Source organism: Eptatretus burgeri, chromosome 8 (genome assembly GCF_056783735.1).
Source record: "Eptatretus burgeri isolate ZD-2024b chromosome 8, Ebu_testis_v1, whole genome shotgun sequence".
Lineage (NCBI taxonomy): Eukaryota > Metazoa > Chordata > Myxini > Myxiniformes > Myxinidae > Eptatretus > Eptatretus burgeri.
Genome location: NC_140968.1, coordinates 47,290,134 through 47,304,231, shown reverse-complemented (window position 1 = coordinate 47,304,231; position 14,098 = coordinate 47,290,134). Strand labels below are relative to the sequence as shown.

At 41.8% G+C, this 14,098-nt stretch overlaps 1 protein-coding gene across 4 annotated transcripts in view; it reads left to right on the top strand.

The window, feature by feature from the left end:
* The window catches only part of LOC147021673 (guanine nucleotide-binding protein G(olf) subunit alpha-like), a 191,455-nt gene that overhangs the window by 128,353 nt on the left and 49,004 nt on the right, over positions 1-14,098 (top strand). For all 4 annotated transcript variants that reach the window (XM_085891902.1, XM_085891903.1, XM_085891904.1 and 1 more), the window contains one exon: positions 11,448-11,545. In XM_085891902.1, coding sequence (XP_085748028.1) covers positions 11,448-11,545 — 98 coding nt within the window. The remainder of the gene's footprint in view (positions 1-11,447; positions 11,546-14,098) is intronic.

Below are 14,098 nucleotides of genomic sequence, written 5' to 3'. Positions count from 1 at the left end.
AAAGAGCGGATAGATTGAGGGAACAAGGTCGGAGGAAAAGAGGTAGACCACGGTTAGATGGGAGGATTGTGTGAGGAGGGATATCAGTAAGGTAATGGTGGTTGCTGAGTGGAGAGAGTTGGCTGAGGACAGAGGGAAGTGGAGTATCATGGTCAAGGCAGGGCAGACACTTTGTGTCATCGGACCTCACCGCTTAAGACGCTGTCACACCTTGACGATTTAGCCAGCAATGGCAACGTATAAAAACGTATGTAAAACGTTGGTGTACGCTGAAATTTTGATGTTTTTTTTAAGTTTTGGTCGTATTCATAACGTGTTGGTCGTATGCATAACATATTAGTAACGGGCACAGAACGTTTCGTTGTCTTATAGATAACTTATACCAACGAATGCTTAGCCTGTTGTCGGCGTTCACAACCTATGCCCAACGATAGTTTAACTTAGGCATAGCGTGCTGCACGTATCGCCGACGAACTCGTGGCGTAGCCTGTTAAAACCTGCCGCTCGCCGATTTAAATCATAACCGCCTGAAAATTGAAAGTGTCAACCACGCAGTCACACCTTGATGATTTTGCCAGCGTATGCCGACCTATGAAAAATTTGCCGAACTAAGCTGGCACACGTCGAATACGTTATGGGTAAGTTGTGTATACGTTAAGAGCACGCTGAAAAACAATGAAGTATGCTGTCATATTTCGTGGTACGTCTCGTACGTCGTGAAATTTCAAGCATGCTGAAAATTTTACGACGTACTCGCTATATGGCTCACACACTCCGCTACGCTGGGAATAAGTTGTAGGCACGATATGCGATCGTTGACACACGTCGACACAAGTTCCTTGTAAGTTACTCATTAGTCGAAACACGTCGAGGTAATGTTTAGCATACCCGAAACTTATTTTCTCCGTCAAGGCATATTTTCTTTTTTTTCTCCTTGGCCCCGTAAAGGCACGTGACGAAATATGTGGGTTTTTTATTTTTATTTTTTATTTTTATTTTTTGTTAGTCTATCACGAATTTTAAAATGTATTCGGACATTTGCTTTTAAGTTTCGACGTCGACATGACAATATCCTCAAACAGAAAATATTCACAGAGGAGGAACTAAGAATAAGACATGAGCAAACTGAAGAGGCAATCGGACGTGACGTAACGGCACATGAAGAAATATCGGAAGTTATTGTTTTTTTTTGTTTTTTTTTAATCGCTGCCAATACGCCATAATACGGTAGCTGTAAATTAGAAACACGTTCAGTAAATTCTGTGGTCGTCCGGAAGACGTCAATCAAATACGTCTACATACGTCAATATGCGTTGGAGGTACGTTACACATAGGTTCAAAGAACGTTACTAATAGGTTAGAAATAAGTTTTGGGTACGCTAAACATTACCTTGATGTGTTTCGACTTATGAGTAACTTACAAGTAACGTGCCTCGACGTGTGTCAACGATCGTGTAACGTGCCTACAACACGTTACTCGTAGGTTATAAATAAGTTTCGGGTACGCTAATCATTACCTCGACGTGTTTCGACTTATGAGTAACTTATAAGTAACGTGTGTTGACGTGTGTTAACGATCGCATAACGTGCCTACAACTTATGGCCAGCGTAGCGGAACGTGTGAGTCATACGCTGGCATACGTCGTAAAATTTCAAGCATGCAAAAATTTTTCATAAGTCGGCATACGCTGGCTAAATCGTCAAGGTTTGACAGCGCCTTTATAAAGGGAAGAGGAGAACAATCAGAATTGTGAACCATGGTGTCTGTCCATGCATTTGTCTGTCTCCCGTTTATGGTGGCCGCTTCCTGCGTTGTGTTTGAAAAGTTGTGCATCCAGGCAATGCTCAACATTCACTTTTGAAATGATGGAAGAAAAGGCATGAATAATGTTTATGCCCAATTTTGTTTCACAAGTTGGATATTCCACACTCATTTTAGATAAATCCAATCTCTTACGCCCGATGTTGCACCCCCATTTTGTGGTGGGAGGTATAAGTAGCTCAGAGTTTTGGCTCTGAGTGAAATCAAAATAAAGACCAATTACTGCACCGTAGTCCCTAGAAGAAAGCCAGGCACACACACACACACACACACACACACACACACACACACACACACACACACACACACACACACACACACACACACACACACACACACATACATATATATATATATATATATATATATATATATATACACATATACATATACATTACACATACGTACATGCATATATATGAACACACACATACATACACATACAAATGCACATATATAAACACACAAACACAGATATATTATGAACTGTTAAGTATTTACAAAAGCTATTTTATTTTGAAGTTATAACTTTAACTTGCAAGCAATTTCCTGATTTCCCAACTGGCCGGATCATCAGCTGGGCATTGTTTTTTTTTTATCGAGGTTTCGATCCTTTCAGCCCAGAACCTCTCCAAACGGTGGATCCACAACCCCGGTCGCAGGTCCCCATCATTAGATTACTCGACATCAATAGACCTATAACCCAAAGTTGTGTCCAGACAGTTAGTCAACACAGCAATACAATATCCTTATACAAACTTATTTAATTACTGCTTTTATTTGAAGTCTTACAACATTTGAAAAACTTTAATCATACATCACTTTATATGATAATATATAAAGCAATAAACACTTTTCCTTGTTGGCATATATCCATTACACAGCACCTCCATCTAACCATCGACTCAAAACTGTTATTCAAATGTTCAAACTGTCATTAATATCCGATTTTAACATGCTGCACTGCTTATCTTTGTCACCACCAATAAATTATTTTAATGCATATTTATAATGTATTTTATAAATAACATTTATTTATTGTAGTTTCATCTCAATACCTCCATTATTTAATACAATCTATAAATAAATAAATATATGTTTCATCAACAATTTTAATTAAAGAATTTACCTCACTAAAATAATTAATTCATTGTTATGATTATTATTATTATTGTTATATCAAATGCCATGCAATAGGAACTTGTTTACACGAATATCAACCGAACTTAAATAAAAGGTAATGATGGAGTCGAAAGATGGACTGCATTCAAAGAGTGCAACACAATTAACCTTTTCAAGTCCATGAAATAGTTTAAATTGATCGACTACCTTAAACTTTTCTAGTCACTTGGGACGAGTACTTTTGCTTGTCAAACATAATTTTGATTGTCATTGTCTTTTCTACTATTAAGTTATTTTGTTTTCTCTTTGTACATTATCCATATCCAGACGACTTCCACGTGTTCGATTGGGAGTTCCGCTTGATCATATCCAAATTATTGGTTAGCAATTTGCCAAACCTCTTTCACTTGGTTTATTTAAGGTATCAATCTTGATTATACCGCTATGAATTGATCCACAGATGTTCTATTTGCTGAAATCTAACCAATTTAAGATCTATTTTGATGTTTGTTTTTGTCAATTATGTCCCTTAAAACAAAGGCGATTATTATTTTTTTAAATACTATTATTTTCTTTTATTTTATTTGTTGGTAACTTGTATATATCTATCATGAATTCTTTCATTTAATTCATATGGGTATACATTTTTAAATTCTTACATCCAGTGAGGTTCTCTACATGAATGTAATTGTGTTTTCCTCCACTTTGTTTTTTTTCACACACACACACACACACACACACACACACACACACACACACACACACACACACACACAGACACACACACACACACACACACACACACACACACACACACACACACACACACACACACACACACACACACACACACACACACACCTCGTTTCTTAGCTCACCTGAAACATAGTTCTGGGGAACTTATGGGATGGCTTGTCTGTCCGTCCGTCGATCCACAAACACTTGTAGCTTCTTCTCTCAAACTATACATCCAATTTTGATGAAACTTGACCACAACCTTCACCACCCAGTATGTACCAAAGTTTGTTCACGACATTTAAAAAAATCGTGCCCTAAGGGGGTCGATGCATGGGGGAGGGGGGGAAATTGCACCCAAAAATGGTACTTGCTTTCTTCTCAGAAACTACACACGCAATTACGATGAAATTTGACCACAACATTCATCACCCATTATGTACCAAAGTTTGTTTACGGCATAAAAAAAAAACAAGTCGGGATCTGAGGGGGTCTATGGAGGGAGTTTACGTGTGGGTTGCCCCCACAAAAGAGGTATTTGCCTTCTCAGAAACTACACACACAATTCAAATGAAACTTGACCACAACCTTCATCACCCAATGATGTACCACAGTTTGTTCACGCGATTTAAAATATCGGGGTTGGGGGAGTTTCTGGGGGTGGGGGTTGCCTCCCAAAATCAGTAATTGCTGTAACGTTGGTTCATTTATTTATTTATTTTTATGTACATTGTCAAGGCTCATATATGAGCTAACATACAGAACGTATAACAAAGGCAGGAGGGGAGAAGAGGGAAGGAGCTCAGGTGTGCCAAGGGAGGACTGCATGATGGAGGAAGGCCAGTTGGCGACTGGCTGTGGAGGCCAGCTTGGAAATGTGGCTTTTCCAGGAAAGATCATGGCAGCTAGTGAGACTCCAAAGCTTGAATAAAAGGACTTCTGCCACAGGATTGTTGAGAAAGTAGATGTGGGGAGGTTGTAGATGTTCCTTTCTGAGAGACAAAGTCGAGGTGTGAGATTTTTCAAGGTTGAAAGACATGTTGCAAGTGTTGGACAAGCTTGTGATTTTATCCAGATCCAGATCTGCAGAGAATGAAAAGGCTGTTGCCTGCCGATCTGAGGGATCTATTGGCAAGTTTAGTGCTGTGTGTAGCTGCTGTCACTTTCCTAATTATTTCACCTGCAACCATACCATAGAATAGCTTCTTAGGAATGTTGCTTTCTAAGAAAGGCATTCGTTCAATGTGCAATTGTGTCTCACTTATCATGTAAACGAGATGCTTTTCGATCCCAAAGACATAGCATGCCAAAAACTTTAATTTTGTGACCGATTTTGACCTTTGACTCCTTTATAATCCCCGAAGACTACTCTAATCCAAAGTTTTTCTAAGCATCTCTCTCGTGGCTGTTCTAAAGTACAATTCTGCCAAATGCTATTCCTATCGATTGAGATCTATCGACTGAGGAATGGCAAGGCAAAATGTGTGTTTTTAGTATTTCACCTTTGACCCCATAAAATTGGTGGGAGGTGCAGGGGAGAGGTGGGGGTAGGGGTTGGATCTCTTGAAGAATAAATAAAAAGCTTAATTGTATGAATTGGGTGTATTGGACCAATATTTTATTTGAAGAGGATTGGTTCAACATCATGAAGCAATAGTGTAATGGTTAGAGTGTCCGCTCCGAGTCTGGGAGGTTCAAACCCCGACCAAGTCATACCAAAGACTTTAAAATTGTGACATGCTGCTTCCTTACTTGACATTCAGCATTGAAAAGAATGGAGCACAGACAAACAACCATAGGTTGGTCATAATAGCACAGGCTTTGATGGGCCGAATGGCCTCCTCCTGTATCGAGGTTCCTTGTGAGGGAACTCGTATTATTATTACAAGCTGTCTCACCCAATCAAGATCGGATTATTTAGACTTTGGTAAACCATCAAGAGGATTGATGTTTTAATCTGCAGCAAAAATTAACCCAAGAGTGCACCATGCAACGATGGGACAAATGGCCTCATTTCCTTGTTTGAGAAGTTTCTTGATTTTCAGACATACAAACACATACATACAGAGAATTTCCCAGTGGGGGTGGGTTGTGCCCATGACCTGACCCTGGGTACCCCCAGTACAAACGTAAAATTTGGTGGAGATTGGTCAAGAGGTGTGGAACTGTGGAGAACTCGAAGAAAAATCTTCACCCACAGTGATACAAACACGTACACGTATACATGCATGTACACAGACACACACACACACACACACACACACACACACACACACACACACACACACACACACACACACACACACACACACACACACACACACACACACACACACACACCTCACTTATATATTGTGGCGGTTCTGCAAACTGTGACCCTGGAGGCAATAGCACACAACATGTAGCATTTCCCAAGATAGTTATTTCATTATTATTTGTTTCAGACAGTCCTTCGCTTATGTCTAATGGGTTTATGGGCCAATATGCATTGTGTGGGATTAGGTAGTTTTTTTCCCTCCATTCTTTTGCCATCTTGATCCTCTGCACACAAATCTCTCATGCAAGAAGGCATGTCAAGCACACAACACACAGCCAGTTTGAATCACGTACCACAATCCAACGGGCACGTCATTTCAATCTTCATCATACTCTTCCCACAAACGCTACAATGATCAAAATGCCTTTATCGTCACTCCTCACCATTGTAGCAGTGCACAAGCTCACTATACATTTGTCATTGATGCTTCAACCACAATAAACAACCACACCACCTCAACCACAATGAACCACCACGCTACAACTTACCGCCATGCCACCGCTACCATCGCCTCAACCACAATCACCACAGATGCCCGTCGCTGCCTTTGTGAGTAGCAGGAAAAATGGGCACAATGCATCAGTAGCAGATGCTCTCGACCTGGATGTTCAGGCATCTAACTCGAAGCACAAGTGTGCACTAATCGCCATGTAACATCGTATGGCTCACCCTGGCACTCTACTTAATAACGGCCCCCATTGGATGTTCCGTGCATGTTCGCACGTGAAGAGCACAGTCAAAGACCCTGGCGCCGTGTTGAGTACGGAGGTCCATCTTGTGAAGAATTCTCATTCAAATGGCAGCATCTCCGCGGCTGTGCCCGTGTGTGGGCGGTGCCGGCAATGGGATGATCATGCGTACACCAATGGGGGTAGATGGGGTAGAGCATCACCTGAGGTCAAGTGATTCTTGTCCTGCTTACAGGGGAATTTGAGCATTGTGTTCCTCTAAGCCTGTCCCTCAGTGTACTGCAATTAGAGCGGAGGGTGGTGGGCTCTTGACAGAGGAGACCGAAGTGAAAACCCGCTGTGTTGGTTACTTTGAGTGGCTGTACCAGGCTGACCCAACAGCTATTGAGTTGGATGTTAGGGGTGTCACTATCCTTATTGCTGACCCTACAATCAATTCTGATCCACTTTTGTTTGTGAAAACACAGGCTGCGGTGAACCGGCTGAAAGGGGATAAAGGTCCTTGGATCTGTGGCATCCATGCCAAACTTCTTAAGGTTGGTGCAAATGCTGTACTTGTATTGTGTCATTGCATGCAGTTCTGTGCTCTGTTTGGAACACAGGCATCATCCCAACTGACTACAAGAGGGGATTTGTTGTCCCTCCCTGGAAAGGGAAGGGTGATCACCAAGACTGCAACAACGACCGAGGGGTGACGCTGCTCTCAGTGCTAGGCAAGGTCTTTGCTCGGATAATTATTGATCAGGTTCGCCACCATCTGCTTGAGCACCAGCACCCAGAGCAGTCAGACTTTACACCAAAGAGGTCAACAATCGACTGTATCCTTGCCCTTCTGGTTCTCACCAAATGCAGACGAGAGTTTCGGTTATGGCTGCCTGCAGCCTACGTTGATCTCTGTAAAGCGTTCGATTCGGTGAATCAGGATGCCCTCTGGAGGATTCTTGGTCTTTGTGGGGTGCCACCGAAACTGATCAATCTGATGTTTGATCTATACTCTGGTACTGAGAGTGCTGTGTGATGTGGTGTTTCCATTTCTGACATATTTCTAGTTGTTACTAGAGTTCACCAGGGGGTGTGTATTGGCCCCCACACTTTTCAGTGCTTGTATGGACTGGATTCTGGGGAGAATGTCAGAGAGATCAAGCTGCGGTCTATCGTTTGGGAGTGTCAAGATCTCTGACGTTGATTTCGCAGATGATGCAGTCATCTTTGCAGAGACTCCAGATATCCTTTTGGCAGCCCTCAATGTGCTGAATGAGGAGTCAGAGCCACTTTGAAATTTGGGTTTCCTGGGTCAAATCTAAGATCCAGTCATTCAGTGACATCTTGGATGCTGCTACCTTGTCTATTCCTGTTTGTGGTGAGGATGGTGATGTCATGGAGAGATTCACTTCCCTTGGCAGTGATATTCCTGTCTCTGCTGGCTGTGAGCTAGAGGTCGATAGATGTTTGGGTCAGACCTGGGGAGTCATAGATCCCACTGGATCGTGGGGTGTGGCACTGTTGCTACCTGTGCAGGGGGACCGAGTCTTCAGGTGCTTGGTGCTTCCAGTCTTGCTCTACGGATATGAGACTTGGAATCTGACCAGGGATCTGGGATGGAGACTTAATTCCTTTGGCACTAGGTCTCTTCGGAGAATTCTTGGCTGTCGCTGGTCGGACTTTATGTCCAACGAGCAGTTGCTGAGAGACTCCGATGAAATTTGTACCTGGATAGTCTGTGAGTGTCAGCTGTGGCGGTATGGACATGTGGCTCATTTTCTTGACACTGATCCTGCTCACCAGATTCTCAGCAAGGGAGCCTCATGAGAGGATGAGGCCAACGGGTCGATCATGTGCCTCTTGGTTGCACCAGGTTAATCGGCATCTCAAGGACATGGCGATGGGCCAGGCATCTGCCTTCGGAGTCATGGATTCCACTGGATCATGGGGTGTGGCATTGTCGGTACCTGTGCAGGGGGACAAAAGTCTGAGTCTTCAGTTCCTTGGTGCTTCCAGTGTTTCTCTATGGATGTGAGACTTGAACTCTTACCAGGAATCTGGGATGGAGACTGAACTCCTTTGGAACCAGGTCTCTTTGGAGAATCCTTGGCTGTCGCTGGTCAGACTTTTTGTCCACGAGTGGTTGCTGAGAGACTCAGATGAGATTTGTTACCTGTGTAGTCCGTGAGCGTCACCTGCGGCTGTATGGACCTGTGGCTTGTTTTCCTGACACTGATCCTGCTCACCAGATTCTCAAAGCAAGGGAGCCTCGTGAGTGTATGAGGCAAATGGGCCGATCACATGCCTCATGGTTGCAGCAGGTTGATCAACATCTCTAGGAGATTGGGATGAGCCAGGAGGCTGCCTGGGGGATGGCCAGATGGAGGCCCCTGGAGTACCGGTGGAAAGTGGATGCAGCGATGTGCTGCTCCAGTGCATGCTCCCATACCTGACCTGACCTGACCTCTGTTCACATGTCGGTGATCCTGTGCCTTGGAGAGGCTTGTTGGCCTATTGTCTTGTGCAGCCACTTGTCTTATCTGTCAGATAAGACTTGTGCCAGCTGTCTTTTGTGGCCACAATGCTTGGAATTCAGGTTTGCATGGAACAATATTTTGCAATGTTCATAAACTTGTTTGGGTGGCCACTTGTTTTATGTGGTCACTCGCAGCAATATTGTGTTACATTGACCAAGATTTTTATCCCGTTCAAGTGAAGCAAAAAGCGAGATAAAGCAATTGTTTCATGTCCATCTGTCTATCTCTCTACAAATGCTAGTTTATGATCGAGGAACAACTTATTTATATGGAATGTTATATTTTGAACACAAGTCGTCGTCGTCGTCGTCATCATCATCATCATCTGGCCTTTTCCTTGCTTGCATGTGTAAGCCATGGTTCACCTAATGGCTGCTTTTCAGGCTCACGCCTCCCCACTCTTTTTTCCACACTTCCTTCTCCCACACCACTAATCAGTACTTCTGTTTTCCCTGTATTCACTTTCAGTCCTCTGGCCTTCATACCCTCCTTCCATACTGTATATTTACCCATTACCTTCCTCCACACTGTTGATTATCAGCTGGTCACCCCTGTAGACTCCCTCAACGAGCGCAGATTTTGATGCAGTCGATACACTTTGGTGCATCATGGGTGATGAAGGTTATGGTCAATTTTCATCGAAATTGTATGTGTAGTTTTAGAGAACAAAGCAAATACCTATTTTGTGGGTCAAATCCCCCCTCCCCCCCGCCATGGGCCCCCTTCATGAGTGCAGATTTTGATGCGGTCAATACACCTTCTTTGGACATCATGTATGAAGCTTGCGGCCAAGCTTCACCAAAGTCGTATGCTTGGTTCAAGCGATAATGACTGAAGTGTTTATAGACTCACTCACTCACTAACTCACTCACTCACGGACACTGCTCGATCGCATAAGCTCACTGAACTCAAGTCCAGGTGAGCTAAAATGATTAGAAGTCAGATTATTTTGAATTAAAAGATGACATGAGAGAAATAATTAGGCATAGAAACAAATTAACTTTTCTGAACAATCCTGGAAAATTTTGTGTGTCTGTGGCAGAAATATATTTGTCTGGTGTCAATAGGAGAAAAAAAAAGAAAAGAGGCTGAAGGCCCTATAGCTCACCTGGGTCTGGCCATCTCAAATGTGTACTCATTAGGTGACATTGACCTTTTAACCCCAGGTAACTTGTTTAATATATATATATATATATATATATATATATATATATATATATATATATATATATATATATATATATATATATATATATATATATATATATATATATATATATATATATATATATATATATATATAGTCTTGAGGCTTGTGGAACAGCTAGAATACAGAATGGATCAAGATGTAGAATAGAATAAAGAATTTAAAGATAAAATTCGTTTTTTGGGGGCTTATGGGGGAGCATCTACATTATAATACATGCAGGACATGAGGAGACATCAGTGCACTTTCACATGAATTTCAGGAACATTAGGAGACAGTATTGATAAAGCAACGCAGGATATTTATCAGTTTTAAACACGGGGTCACTGAATCATGAGCTAAGTGTTCAGATTAGAATGCCAGGCGAACCAACCTCCAGATGCACTAACTAGAAACAAGAATTTTGAGGACAAACGCTTGATGCAACTTTTTTTTTAATGCAATTTTGTGAACAGGCCTGATACGTTTTCATTTTGGTTCATAATAGGATGTTAGTTTACTCATTTGGGTCAAAATACTATGCTTTAGAATATTTGAATAATAATTGAAATGGCTTTTTCTCAAACTTTTTTAGCACTTCACAAACCACAAACCCCCCCCCTTGCACCCCCCAAATAATCCCCCTCAATTGTGAGCCATCACTGAAATGAGCATAAATGCATTGGGGAAGGTTTCAGGTAAATTGCAAGATCAGTTTAAAATGTATACAGAGATGGACCAATGGATAAAGAAACAGACAACATATAATGGAGTATCATGTCTCCAGAGAATGTTTCCAAGTTTGCTAAACTTACTTCAATTTTAGCATATTTGCACTTTTACTTGTATAGTGGGCCATGTACTTTTTGATATTATATAAGATGTAAGCTATGAAGAGGGAAAGCATAAACTCACACAATACCTCCCTTTTGCAGGGGCTTGGTTTCAAGCTCTATTCGACCTTTTGTCATTTGTATTTTGCCAACTGCGTATATACATGGTATCAAATTGATGCAAGCTGCATGATCAGGTGCTTCCTTCACCTGTCTCGATACAGGAATTCTTTGACCACGTGAAGGCTCTGTGGGAAGACAATGGACTGCAAGAATGCTTTTCCCGCTCCAATGAATACCAGCTCATCGACTGCGCTCAATAGTGAGTACAATACCTCATTACCTGCAGACCGGTAGAGGTAGTAAAGGTAACTTTGTGCTTAACACTCTGGGTTTTTTATACTATGTGCTGCATTTGAATAGGTTTGTGTTTGTGTTGGGTGGTCGCTAGACTACCCTTAGTCTCAGGTTTTCCGTCTGTCTGTATGTCATGGACAGCTCTGGAGGCCAGAGGAGTCAACCAATTTTGATGAAACTTGACTGGTAGGTTCATACCAGGATCTAGTTGTATGCTTTTGATCACCATTGCTATGGACGCCACCGTTGCCTAGCAAAGGGACTTTGAAATTTTTGAAAAAAAAAATCTGAATTTTTTATTTTTATTTTTTAAAATAAAAAATCGGCTTCCATGCTTTTATGCGCACTATAATCAACCTCTTTGTCAAAAAATTTCAGCCCGATCCGTTAAAAACTGTATAACAAGTATGCAATTATATTACTATATGCTTTCACCCCAACGTTCGTGTTGGGATTCCCTTACGTCGGGTTAGGGAATCGAACACAAATGATGAATGGACAGTTGCTCGTCATGTTCCTATATGGAACAACGAACGGCAAAAATGCCATCTGATGTTTTCTCTTATCTAGATATTTCAAATTCACCTTAATCTAGCGACCACCCATGTCGCCTACTGGCTTGTTTTTATATTTTTCGTTTCATCACGAGTTGTACTGGGCATAGAATGCCACTTGGGAAATTAATGGTGCAATTGTAATTATGTCTGTCGAGACAAAAACAAATCTCTCAATTCTCTCCAAAACTCCCTTTGCTTCCTGTTATTTCTGCTTTTCTTCATTTTTATTTTATTTTATTTATACAAAAAAATGAACAGGCCTCCTTTACCTGTGAAAATTAGAGCAGGTCATGTAATAGAGCAAGGCTAGAGGGTTTAAAGGGAAGAGGTGTAAAGAAGAGTTACTTGTGGATACTAAAGGTTGAGGATGGAGAGAAGTTATCAAACTGGCAAAACGAGAAAAGATAATCAAGGGAGAATCCAATGCAAAGCAGGAAGAATGGCTGTGACTATATGGATGAGTGATCATGTTATAAGAAAGGGAAAAGTAGTCGGAATGCTTTGTAGCTGTTGTAATTATAACTGCAAAATTGAGGATGAGTAAATAATTAGATTTGCGACGAGAGTGCAAAGGGAGAAGGTGTGGAGAGGGATTCCTTTGGGGTTTCTAAGGTCGAGGAAACATAGCATCAAGCTGCTTAGTAGGATCGGTGATAACATGCCTGCCATGGAGTTGTCTTATATGGGATCTATTCCCTGACCCAGCTATAAACTATACTCCACAGACTGGGTGTCATGCATGGAGTATGCCATCACTTTGGAGGAATGTTAAGTTGGCTATCCTTTCTGTGAGCTGTCGCTTGTGGAAGTTAAAGATCTCAGTTTGCATTTCAAAAAGAGTATGCAATCATATGTCGATTCCCCGGCCGTATTCCAATTTGCTGCCCTGATTATCACGATAAAGGCAATTACGGCAAACGACCGAGTATGTAATTTGCCTGGAATCTGTTTTAGAAGCAATCTCCAAACCAAATGTAAGGTGGCCAATTCAGCAGTCAGATTGACGACAGCAACTTGGGCTACAGACAACACCAACACCATAATTTAAACGATTCTCAGATACATAACTCCATTTGAATGAGAACAAAAGCAGGGTAGGTGGAATCTGGAATGATTTATAAAATTAATTTGGAATGCGTGTAAACGATGTAGGATACTTTGATTTCATTTGCAGTTTTGTCCTCGATTTGACATGAATAAGCAGTTTTAAATCGAGCAAGTGGAGTTTTTATGAAAGTTTTAAAAGAGTAAAATATTTGTGTGTTATGAAAGTTTATTATTCGACTGAGAAAGTGGAGTAGGATGGTGGGGTGAGTCGGGGGTCAAGGGTGACGGTGATCCAGAGATGGTTGTTTAGCAGTTCCACAAACGGAATTCAAATGGGTAAATTGCTAGATGAAGATAACGTGGAGTGGATAAGGTGCAGGCATGATGGGCCAAATGACCTAAACCGAAGGGACTGGAAACATGATATACGAGGTGATGACCATTTGTTTACCCCACATTTTAATTAACCATATGAGGCAATTGCGTAGCTCATTATACGATTGCACGCATTTTATGCAGTTAATATAAATACAATATAACTTTTGCATTGTATTTATATGAACAAAAAGTTCATGACCTGGAGGTGCGAATGCTCTCTCTAAGCTGTCTTGCCGTGGATTTGAAACCTGACCCAGCTATAAACTGTCATCCTGGTGTTTCACAGGCAGGGTTATTCATCATTGTGTGCGCTGTCCCTCAGATGGACGTTAAACTCGGCGGCACATGTCGACATTAGTTGGTGGATGTTAAATATCACATGGTGTCCTTTCAGGTCAGGTATGGGAGCATGTGCCAGAACAGCGCGTCGCTGCGTCCACTTTCCGCCGGTACTCCAGGGGCCTCCGTCTGGCCATCCCCCAGGCAGATGCCAGGCCCATCCCCATCTCCTTGAGATGATGGTCAACCTGCTGCAA